Genomic DNA, 12,268 nt, shown 5'->3' on the forward strand with positions numbered 1-12,268 from the left:
TTCCTTCTCTGCCATGGGGCTCCTCCAGGCGCCGCTGTGCAGCTTCATTGGTAAGAACTGAGCGGTAACGATGCATGAACCGGGGTCCCAGTGAGAGAGAGCGCACGCTGAGCTAATGCTGCCCGTAAGGGCCGTCCTGCAGTTGGGTTCGTGGCAGTGACTCAAACCATGCCACTTTGTATACAGTTGTTTACACATGTCTCTGCCTTAGAGATAGGTACAAATGAAGCCTAAAAATATAAATGATGCACGAAGGGCTTAATTATCAGCCTATTTAGGCACGTCTTCCCGTTCCTGCCCCTCCCCTGTTCGTGTCCCTGTTCCCGCCCTCCTCCCGCTGTCCGTGTGCCTGCCCGCCCCCCTCCCTCTGTCCGTGTGCCTCCCGCTGTCCGTGTGCCTCCCATTTTATGTTAAGTCTCAAGTACTGCTGTTTGCCTGTGTGTGTCAGCTATTCCTACGTATGTGTCTTATGGTATTCCCAGCTTCTATGCCACATATTACTCATTGACTCATGATTGCATGTGGCTGTGCCAGGGGTTTGCAGTGACTCAAACCATGCCACTCTGTATACAGTTGTTTACACATGTCTCTGCCTTAGAGATAGGTACAAATGAAGCCTAAAAATATAAATGATGCACGAAGGGTTTGATTATCAGCCTATTTAGGCACGTCTTCCCGTTCCTGGCCTCCCCCCCGCTGTTCGTGTCCCCGTTCCCGCCCCCTCCCACTGTCCGTGTGCCTGCCCGCCCCCCTCCCGCTGTCCGTGTGCCTGCCCGCCCCTTTGCCTTGTGACATCGTCAGGAGAAGGTCGAGGAGTAAAATCCCCCTGACTGATGGGTTGGGCCAGTGCAAAGGATTATGCCGTCCTTGAAAGACTAAAACCAAAAATTCACCCCACGCAACACCACCCTTTGTTTGTTGTATTCAGGTGGAAAGTCCGCCCCACCTCCAACCCTAGCGCTGCTCTAGTGGCATCCTAGGTCGCAGGCGTTGATGGCACTCCATTATCATTACAATTCTAAGGTTTATGCTGGCTAGTAAATGGTATGTGTGTGTATGTGACTGATCCCGAGTGTGTGCGTGTGTGACTGCTCCAGTGTGTGCGTGCATGTGACTGCTCCAGAGTGTGTGTGTGTGTGTGACTGCTCCTGGGTGTGTGTGTGACTGCTCCAGGGTGTGTGTTTATGTGACTGCTCCAGAGTGTGTGTGTGTGTGTATGTGACTGCTCCAGAGTGTGTGTGTGTGTGTGTGTGTATGTGACTGCTCCAGAGTGTGTGTGTGTGTATGTGACTGCTCCAGTGTGTGTGTGACTGCTCCAGTGTGTGTGTGTGTGTGACTGCTCCAGTGGGTGTGTGTATGTGACTGCTCTGGTTGTGTGTGTGGGGGGGGGCTCTGGGTGTGGCTTGCTCTGGGTGTGTGTGGCTGGCTCTGGGTGTGTGTGGCTGGCTCTGGGTGTGTGTGGCTGGCTCTGGGTGTGTGTGGCTGGCTCTGGGTGTGTGTGTGTGGCTCTGGGTGTGTGTGTGTGGCTCTGGGTGTGTGTGTGGGTGGTAGTAATTGCTGTCTGCTGAGCTCGTCCGTAGGGTACAATAGTTCTCACATTTGCGAGAGATTAAGCTATTGGCAATGTAAATGACCATGCCATTTATTTATCTGTTTTCAAAACCAACATATAAATACAAATTTTGTCATTTACAATGCCAATAGCTCTAACTTCTCCAAAGGCGAAACCGTTGCATTGTAAATGCTTGTTTTTCTTTGGGGACTACTTCTTTACTTTTTTGGGAGGGGTGGTAAGTGCATTTACATGAGCAGTTGCTACTTAAATGATGCGTAACTCAGCATTTCAAAGATGCGTGCACGCCTTCTGTTGGTTTAAGGACATTCCTCTGCGCTTAGAAAGTACGGAAACGGCAGAGAGACATGAGCATTTACTACTTAATTGATGACACGTAACTCAGCATATCAAAGATGAGCACATGCCTTCTCTTCGTTTAAGGTTATTCTTCGGCGCTTAGAAAGTAGGGAAACAGCAGTGAGAGAGCCATTGTAGGTAGTTACATACCCTGATCGCAGTTTGCAGACTAGCAAGGAATTATGTGTATAATAATACTCAATGTGTTCTGCTGATGTGCATTATTTAATTGTGTATTGATTTTGGTGTTTGAACCCGAGGTGGCATAATGCGCATCTCCAGGGTAAAGGAAAAATATGCATTATGAGTTAAGCTAATATTTCATAACTAGAAAATAAATAAACTGAGTGATTTATGAGGCGGTTTCCTGGAGAAGCTTTTTGTAGGTCGGTTTGGCAAACGGGCACGTTGTGTTCTGTTTACTTGTTTTAAATAGTGTCAGAGCTGGCCCTGTAACCTGGTAGATTCTGGCACTGGTCTAGGATGGCAAAGACGACCTGCCCCTTTCATCCCAAGACCCTCTTTCCATTTAAATCCTTGCCTTCATTGATACAATAACACACATGTGCCATTGTAGTCCAGTACCAGCATCTATCTATTGCGACCATATGTCACATTTAGTGGGTCATGGTCGTTCTATTTAATCCAAATAAAAGCCCCGTCCTTTCTTTCTAGAAATCAGAATCAGGCGTTTTAGGCCAGTGAAGTAAAATTGAGCAATCAACACTACAAGCTACACTAGCACTTATTTGTGAAGTGAAATCCAAGCTGTAGGAAACCAGTATTTGTGGATAGCACATGTTTTCGGCTTTTGATGCTGACAGTTTCATCGACTTCTGTCTTCCCGGTTTAAATGCCTTCTCTATATGCAGTCGCAGCATATTTTACACATGCAAATAGATCTCTTTGTAGAGAGTTAAAAGAGACAGGATGTCACCATTCTCTATTTTTAAAGATAAATTCTTTAATCACACTATACGTTTACATTTCACAGGCGCCACAGAGTGTCCCAATGAAATAAATTGTTCTTATGGGCCATTCAAAAATATAAAAAAGAGCTGCTGACCTAAGTTGAACATGCGGACTTTGGCAGCTCATTGATACTGCTGCTCAAACATACATTGTGTTAAGCAGAACCCTATTGATGAACATATTTTTTTAAAAAAATCTAAGAGCAATATAGTTAAAACAGTAAATGCTAAATAATCATGGTGAAAGTGCAGAACTACCTTGCTGTGGCATGATGCTTTCAAACCACTTTTGATAAATAAGTCACAAAGTCAGCAATTACTCTTTCAGCACCATCTCCCTTATTCTTGGATTATCAATCCGTTTTAACTAAAGCGGCCCCACTTATTTAGTTATTTCATTTACAGCGTGGTCCACTTTCACTTTAGTGGCCGTGCTTATTTATTTATTTATTTTACAGCAGGGTCCACTTTCACTTTAGCGGCTGCGCTACAGAATATTTATTTGTTTTTCTTTTTTGGCTGAAAGCGCCCTTTACCACGCTTTCACTTTAATGTTGGCCTTTCATTACATGCTGCTCATGGTAACCTGAATTCAGCAAGCAGCGTCTAAACAAAGGGGCGTGGCCACCATTAAAGTGGTCTCGCATTTGGAAGAGTTTGACTATTGGTATTAGAAATGACAATGTCTTTTATATGTGTGTTGCTTTTGAAAACATAAATAAAAGGCATTGTCATTTACAATGTCAATAGCTTAAACTCTCACGAATGCAAGACCTATTGCATTTAAAATGCTTGTTTTTTTTATGCTGCCATAGTCTTTCATGTGCCGGTATTTCCTAACACCACCTTTCTATCACAACGGTAGGTTCTTCACCCAAGTCTTTTGTACTCTCTAGGTCGGTGGTCTTCCAACTTTTTAATGCCACACCCCCTCTGACACCCTCTCCCCCAAGTGGAGGAAAATAAAATCATGGGCCCCCCTCAGAATTTTTCACAATTATTCTATTAAATTGGCAATATTTAAATATGTCTAGACTTATTTAAACATTGTAGTGGAGTTCTCATACCGTTTTAAAAATGCAATCAAATACATAATTGTCGAAAATACTGTTCTGATCAGGCAGGCCTTACTAATGTGTAAAAGTTTCGGCAGTGTCATTTTTAGAATTGGGGGGAGGGGCTTTTGAAGAATATTTGGAGTCCCTTCCCTTCTGACATACTACCAGCTAGAGTACAAATACTAGCCCTTTGCTCGCATGGTCTGTTCCCTGCCAGGTACAACAAAAGTTGAAAACATTTCGGTCCAATATATAACACCACCTCAGACTGAGTTCAGTGCTTGGGAACTGTTTCAAGTGCAACGCGAACGAGGAACTGTAAGTACTTGGGGTATACCAATGAGTGACTTATGCAGTTTCATCCCTTAGCACGCACAGTTTCATGTTCTCCCGGTTAATGTTGCTCTCATGGTAGACTGTAAAAAATTAATTGGGGAGGTTGAAGGTAAGTGTATGTGTTAATTAGTAGGCCGGGCTTGGTGGTGGACCCCGTCTTCAAGCGGTAAAATACACCCTCACTTAAACCAAAGGGAAATTGATGAACCAAAGGGGTAAACGTCACTAAGTTTAGCAAGTTGTTCATTATATTGTTCTACTTTGAAACCTTTGACTTCTATGTTTTGTATATTAATTCTGACTTCTTAGCATACATGCAGCATGAAATACTATGAAAATAAATATGTATCAGTGAAACCAAAAATGTATGTCTGTATATTAATGGTTATTTTTATTGGTCATGTTTGGTTATTTTTAGTTTTTCAAGCTCGGTATAAACGCACTCTTCTTATGTTGAGATCCATCTGCATTTTCAACCCTCCTGATCTTTCCAGCTGTCTCTCTTCATTCTTCTCTCTTGCAGACTTTTATCTTTCAGTCTCCCAGACAGGACAGGTAGACACAGGTACTGCTGACTTTAAGACAAAATGTACTTGGTGTACTTTTGAAGAAGGGAAAACAAAATGATGTCCGAGAAAATCAATTATTCACGCCAGACTGGAAATGGTGTAGCTTGCCATTAAATCCATGCCAGCCCCTGTTATAGTTTGCATTATCTCACTCTAGCACCTAATGCAATTTAATGCTTTCGGTGACCTCTTCTGTTCCGTTATTTTATTTTATGTTTGTATGATTTCCCATTTTTGGAATAAGGACCTAATGTAAATCTTCACACTGGGACAAGTTGTATCCCATGTGATCAGTGACTCTAAATTAAGGTATACCTGAATTTGCACTGTCAGCCTTTCATTCACTGTCTGATGTTGAGATCACAGTGCTTAGGACATTTCTACAGTGTGCAAAGTCACTGATGTTTCTTGAACTAGAAATAAAACAAACATCAATTGGCTTAATAAATGCCAATGAGTTAACTAATTTGTTTCAGAATTTCATCCTAACATTTAATTGTTTAAAATCCAGATACTTTTCTCTGTGGTCTGAGAATAGAGCAACAGATAAAAGTAAACTGTGGACTGTGTAAGAAAACATTGTAGGCACCTTTTCCCTCTTTCCTTCACTTGCCACCTCCTTACCTTTCCCATGTCCTGTCTTCACTCCTGCTGCACCTCAGTCGCCATTGCCAGGAAAGGGAGCTGGATTGTTAACACGAGAATTGGAGCAGCGCCTCTTTTCTGTTGTGCTTGCACTTATGCGGTTTACTTTTATTTTATTTTTTATTTTTTTGGGGTCTGGCAAATGAGAGAAAAAACTATCATTCCCATCCATTACTACGCTCGTGCCCAATTTGCTTGAAATTCTGATATTTTGTCTGCACAAGTCTTTTATCCGTATGGCCTCATTTTGAAAAAGATCCAGACTTCATTTTGTTTTCTTTCTCTAATTCTGTTCATTTATTTATCCTCATGGGAGATGTAGGTCTGGTCATTCTCCAATACCCTGCATCTCACCCATCCATCCAGCTTGTAGAACCTACCGCTTTGAGTTTTATATGTTCGTCTTAGGTAGTAGCGTTTGCATAGCATACTTGTTGACAGTGCTGTTGGTGTTGCATAAGTTCTGCATAGATGTGGTGCATCAGTATCTCAGTTTCATATAAGCAGTACATCATCGCATCTCATTTCGGATCGTGGTCCAACTTTTCATCCTTACAAAGCAAAGCTGGGTCCCATGATCGGGTGCAACTAACCTTTATCTCTCAGTTTATCTGCATTGAAACATCACAGTGTATGAAAGAAAAGGTTGAAAGAAAGTGGTTGATGGGCAGCCGCACATTTGAGACCCATCATTTAATAGAGTGTGGTGGCTTAATGGGTAATTAGTTAAGAAATGTGTGAAGTGGTAATGTGAGAAGGCAAGTAAATATTGCTGATTACATCACTGTGACTTATTTAAGCGTAGTACAGCAAATTAATGTGAGAATATGCTTAATTGTTTTTTTCTTTTCTTTCCCTGTGAGTAATCCATAGGAGTCAATTGCATTCCCTTTAGTACAACATCGTATGTGTCATCATCCTTTCACTTGTGACAGTCTGTTCATATGGTACTAGAAGCTCAGCCGGGCACGCGCATTGCAGTGACACAGTAAAATATTATAGGCAATCATTTAAAGATTGAAATCGGCGCACACCTAGGCCATCAGCAGAAGAATTCGAGTTTCCTAAACGTAAAGGATCTGTCAGAGTTACTTATTGTGAATGTTCAGGCACAGGCAGTGGGGTTTGACCTTCTAGTAAGGCGCACTGTTTTCATGATGTCTGCCATAGTTTCATTGTCACGTTATAAACATAGAATAGCTCCGTGCTAGGAACAACGTGCCAGGTAGGTCCAAACAATGCACTATTGCCTGTGTAAAGTAATCGCCAGTTCTGCACTCAGTGGTTTTATTAAAACTCACTAACTTGTGGGCTGGTGTCCTGCTGGAACCCACTTACGATGTTCAACCAGTTGCTCTAAAAGGACATTGGTCCCCGAGTTCCCAATCTGCCCTTCTGTTTTTGCAATATTTGCATGTGCTCTGGCATTTCCTTTTTCCATCCATTCTTCCTTTGATGATTGTTGCAGCAGCAATTCTATTTAAACAAAGATAGAAAACAGTTTTTAAAAAAGTATTTTACGAGCCTACTTATTGAATCGCTACATTTCTAAAACGGTTATGTTTCATTTTGATGGACGCGTTTCTTTTTAATAGCTTACATTAAAAGACGCTGAAAACATCTTCCAACACATGGTCCGCTGAAGTGCAGTAAAGTTCTCGTGATGGTTCTTTAAATCAGTCACCATTCTGGCTGCATAGATGCACTGTGTACCGTGCTTCCCTGCCAGCTTAACATCTGGTGATGTATTTGTTGAAATCCTTGCTATCTTTGTGCATGCTGCTTTCAAACGGAGCCAGTGTTTTAGTTTTCTTTAAACCCCGTTGCGATTAACCTCTGTACAGAGTCCCGGCAATCCGTTGTTCCAGATGCATAGATATCCACAGAAAAAACCTCCCAGGCAAAAGCACTCTTCTTAAAATGTTCACATTGCGTGCCACAGAATGGCAAAGGCCGCTTGTCATTGTCTTAATCTTTGGCGCCAACATTCCTGGACCTCTTGGTACTTGTTTTCAGGTCTCTCCCCTTTTCCAGGGAAAATCAGCCAACTTATCATTTTAATTCCAGTTGAAGGTGAGTGAGAGCTGCGCCACGAGGGATAACGTGGCATTCCTCTTGTGATCCGTCTTGGAGAGCAAACACTTTGTAGTTTACCTCCTCTTTTTAAATCGGCTAAAATGTTGTCATTCTATCTGAGTGGAGCAATGTAAATGTAAATGTATTTCGATTTATATAGCGCACAAATCACCTAGGGGTCTCAAGGCGCTTGCTTAGGGAACCTGTCCTGGTATTCCCCTTTGAGATACCCCGGCAGGGAATTCACAAGGTGAAAGCCAGGCATCCCGCCGCGAGGGGCCGTAGTGGAGATTAAGCAAGCTATTGCCCAGAGTCGCAGAGTGTGACCCCGTGAGTCGAGTAGGCACCGGAGCGAGAATTATCGAGTCCGTGGAATTTTGAGCCCGAGACCCGCCAAGGCGGGGAATCGAACCCTGGTCCACGGCAGATCTCAGCTTCCGGGTCTGCCGCCTCTAACCACTGAGCCACGCTTCTCCACTGACACACTAGATAGTTTACTCTCCTTTTAAACTGTAAGGAAGAGCCTTCTGCTTTAATTTTCTATTAGAATGTACAAGACCATCATTTGAAGTTTAATTTGTTCTAAATGCAAGAGCTTTCTTTTTGAAACAACCTTTGAAAGTGGTCTTACTAGACACGTTTTTTCTGAAATAAATCTGAAAGCAAAAAGTTTTTAAGTTAATCTTCTGACCTACGTGTTAAATAGACCATCAGTACACCGTGAGAACAGAGAGGCTGCAGGGTAGGGAGCATAGTGCCGCCATGAAGAATGCCTCCAACCAGGAGGTGATCAGCAGGAAGGGTTTATGAGAAATGCCGCGGTTTGGAAATTGCTGTGTCTCTTGATGAGTTCTAAGTGAAGTACTCTGCAAGGGATGAAGAGTTGACAGGTTTTGGGAAAATGGAAACTACCAAAATCTCTCATCGAGTTAATACATTAATCAAGGGGCAGAAAGTAAGTTTTGTCTTACAAAACTGGAACGATTGTGGTAAGCAGCCAAGACGTGGGGACAATAAACAAATGTGCAGGGCAAGTATTTCAGGCCGTATTATATGATGGGGCATATTATTATATGATGTTTCATGCAACATTGAATTTTACCATCCATTAATGGTATATTTGGGTGATCAAATCGGAAGACCTCACAATGAATACACAAGATGGCAATTCCATGGCAATGGTGTGACAGTTTTGGGGTGCCTATGAAGAAATCTAACAAGCAGCCTACAGAAGGTTGTGTTACTGCTCTACACATCCTCAGCAGGGCCCCATTTAAGTATTGAACCCATCTCTTACCCTCATCTCCAATAAGATGGAGATTTCAGAGAAAGGCTGACGGAAACGGTGCATGGTTTAAACACAAGTGCTATCAATAGGAAAATGTATACATCGGTGGGGATATGCAATAGGATAGTCATTGACGTTGCCTATGTGAATGCGTATAGTACTTGAGACAAGTATTGAACTTTGAGCGCTTCTAGAACTGAAGATCTCATCAGGAGATCATAGGGGAGAACTCTGATTATTAATACTAAAAAACCTTTGCATGGACCATGCACTGAATGCATGAATGAATCACCCGAAGATTTGCTGGAGACAAGAGTAGTAAATTGAAACCTTCACATGGCAGTTTCAGATGAGCTTAAACACCAAGTAACCCTTGTTTCAGAAGGAGACCTTATGGCATCTCTTTGCAAACACAAGGACGGAAAATGGCAAGAATGGGTGGGCCATCCTCCCTATTTACTGCCCTTCTGTTGTAAATTGTTGAGCTGTTGAGCTCAGCAGACATAGATCTTAAAATAATGAAAGAACTATGCTTTGTATGCCCTTTTTGTTCTTATTGATTGCTCATAAGAAATAGGGATAAATGTGAGGCAAAATATTAATGTGATGCGTACTGTTGTTACCTTTCAAACTTGAAATCTACATCATCCTATTTGAAGGTGTTAAGCTCGTTGTTTTGCAGTCATTACTACCCCTAGGTAAATTATTCACCATTTACTGTTTCTGATTGTTTCCCTTTTGGCTGAAAAATTTCGCAGATAGTGTCCATTGGAGTTCACTTATATTTACTCCTAAGGTGATAATGCATGTGTTGTGAAATGTTTTCTCGTTTTACTTTTTATTTTTTATTAAAATCACACCGAGCCCTAACACCACATATCTGATCTTGAACAATACAACCAGTAGTCTCATCACTTCTTCAAGTATAGTGTTGTTGCAAAGCTCCTCACTTGAGCTTTTTTCTCTTTTTTTTTCTCTTTGTATACAGGCTGGTTTAGCAGGAGCTCCAGCCCGCGCTGTGTCAGCAGTAAAGAATATGAACCTTCCCGAGATGCCACGAAATATTAACATTGGTGACATCAGTATAAAAGTGCCAAATCTGCCCTCATTTAAATAAAATGGCTACTCCCAGGTAAAATGTAAAATACAAAATATGTATTGTTAAAATACAGATTCACAAATGGTTTCGTTACCAAATAAAATGAGAAAGCTCCCTTTTTCTACCGGTTGAACGTTGAGGTACTCTGCGGAAGGAACACTGTATAAAATGATAATGTGAAAACGAAGTTTTGTTTTAGATTTGCTTAATATATTTTAAGAAATTAAGTAGTTTCAGTATGAATCTAAAGGACATTCCTGTGCCCTGCAAGAGGCATGTCACTATCCTCTGACTTCTACAGTATTCTAAGACAGTATTTAAGGATTGTCTTTTCATTGTGTAATCCGCAGTCTTCGGATCGTTGTTTGGCTCTGTACTTAGTAAAGCAATTACATTCCTTGACAAGTCTCAAGCACCTCTTGGGATAATACGATTCTATGTCGATAGCAAACTTCTTTATTTTTCCTGTGCAACAGCGTACAATTTAACTGGATTGAATTTGTAAATATCTGTATCTGAACTCCATTGTACCTCAGCAATAAATTGTTTCAATGTCTCCTTCATGACTTGCGTAAATAAAAAAGTAAAAAGGCTCGTGCATTTATTACTGTTATAAACCTGTTCGATTTTTTTTTTCTTCTGTGGTTTAAGCTGATGTATGCAGTAATCCTGCTTGAACATAAAAATAAAATGTGGCGAAACATTCATTTTCGCTGGTATAAATCAATGGTAAAGCCCATTTGATGCTCCCAAAAAGTGTATTTTTCCTTTGCCACTGGTGTCTTAAGCATTAATAATGTTTTAACCAACCCAACGTGAATCCTGCAGTTGCCAACATGTGGGAAACTGGGAAATGTTTGTGTTCCTGTCTTCTTCTAGCCTTTGGGTGCTTGGCTATTTAAAAAAAACAAAAAATCTAGATGTTTATATAGCGCAAACTAGACCCAAAGATATCAGGTATCAGAGTGCTTTACAGGAGTACCAGTTTCGTTACAGATGGATGCATTCATTTTTGTTATGCACGGGGAGATTAAGTGATTTGCCCAGATACACAGGATCTTGAGTGTTGTTACTGAGACTCAAACCCGGTTCCCCAGCTTTGAGGTTCACCGCTCTAGCCGTAAAGCTACATCCTCTCTCCTATCGACCTGTATATCTAGGTGTACTCAAACCTGTGCCTCACTGATCTAGAAAGAGGCATAAGTTACTCTGTTTTCTCTCCTCAAAATTAAGGTGTTCTTTTAAAGCTGTTGAATGAAGCGGTGCATCCGGACCTTCTTCACCCAATCCTTGGTCATAACATCGATAGTGATGTGTCATGCATGATATCAAGAGCATCATTAACCACAAAATGTATGGCACAACGCACGTGTGTGTGTGTGTGTGTGTATATATATATATATATATATATATATATATATATATATATATATATATATATATATTCACTGAAAAAACCATAGATTTCACACCAGTTATAGTTAGGAAATAGCATTTAAAAAACCTATTAAATTCACTGAAAAAACCATAGGTTTGACACCAGTTATAATTAGCTGGAAATTTTACTGACGTAAAACCATTGAAATTCCCACGTTATAGTTAGTTGGACTCACTATAACTTGCGCGCCTGCTGATGACGTCACATATTACATCACTCATGACATGGTCAGTGACATCACTCATGACATCATTGATGACACCATCCAGTGAATGTGTGTCTTTCTGAAAAATAAATATGTTTTATATATGTATATGTAAAGGTCGATGGAAGAATAAATGTTTAAATAAGTGTCTTAATGGATGTTTTTAAAAAGAAAAATTGATTGGTTAACTGGCCTATTAAGTGTATCTTAGTGAATACATATGTTAGCGAGTATTGTTTAAATATTTAAATGTTTGTATCAGTGTTTCACTTTGTGTATAAGTGGCTGCATGGGTTGGTGAGTAGCTACATGTGTGTGTATATGGGTTATTAGATGTTTTTTTTAGTATCAGTATGAGTGTCTGTATGGTTTGGTGGGGGTGTTACTTGGCACATAGATGTATCAATGACTGACTCACTGTTTGTATGTGTTTTGAAGACAGCATATGTGCAGGACTGTATGGGTGGATGAGTGTGTATATGTGTGTGTTAGTGAGTGAATGACTGTCTCACTAGTGTCTTTATCAATAACTACTTATGTTTTAATCTAGTATATGTGAGTATTGATGTATATAAGTGAGTATATGTGAGAGTGAGAGATTGAAAGAGTTCTTGTTTAAATAAGTATGTGTTTCTCTAAGTGATTGTTTAAGAGAGTAAGTATGTGTAAGT

General features: G+C 40.8%; 1 protein-coding gene across 2 annotated transcripts in view; it reads left to right on the plus strand.

Moving 5' to 3' along the window:
* Nucleotides 1–10,547, plus strand: part of AP3S1 (adaptor related protein complex 3 subunit sigma 1) — a 164,176-nt gene extending 153,629 nt beyond the window's left edge. The window contains exon 6 of one of the 2 annotated variants that reach the window (XM_078675541.1): nucleotides 4,801–4,851. In XM_078675541.1, coding sequence (XP_078531667.1) covers nucleotides 4,801–4,836 — 36 coding nt within the window. In that variant the 3' untranslated portion in view covers nucleotides 4,837–4,851. Of the gene's footprint in view, nucleotides 1–4,800; nucleotides 4,852–9,843 lie in introns of those variants that run through there. The other variant, XM_078675540.1, reaches the window with a different exon arrangement.
* Nucleotides 10,548–12,268: the final 1,721 nt, after the last annotated feature.

The sequence above is a fragment of the Lissotriton helveticus genome, chromosome 2_1, assembly GCF_964261635.1.
Source record: "Lissotriton helveticus chromosome 2_1, aLisHel1.1, whole genome shotgun sequence".
NCBI lineage: Eukaryota > Metazoa > Chordata > Amphibia > Caudata > Salamandridae > Lissotriton > Lissotriton helveticus.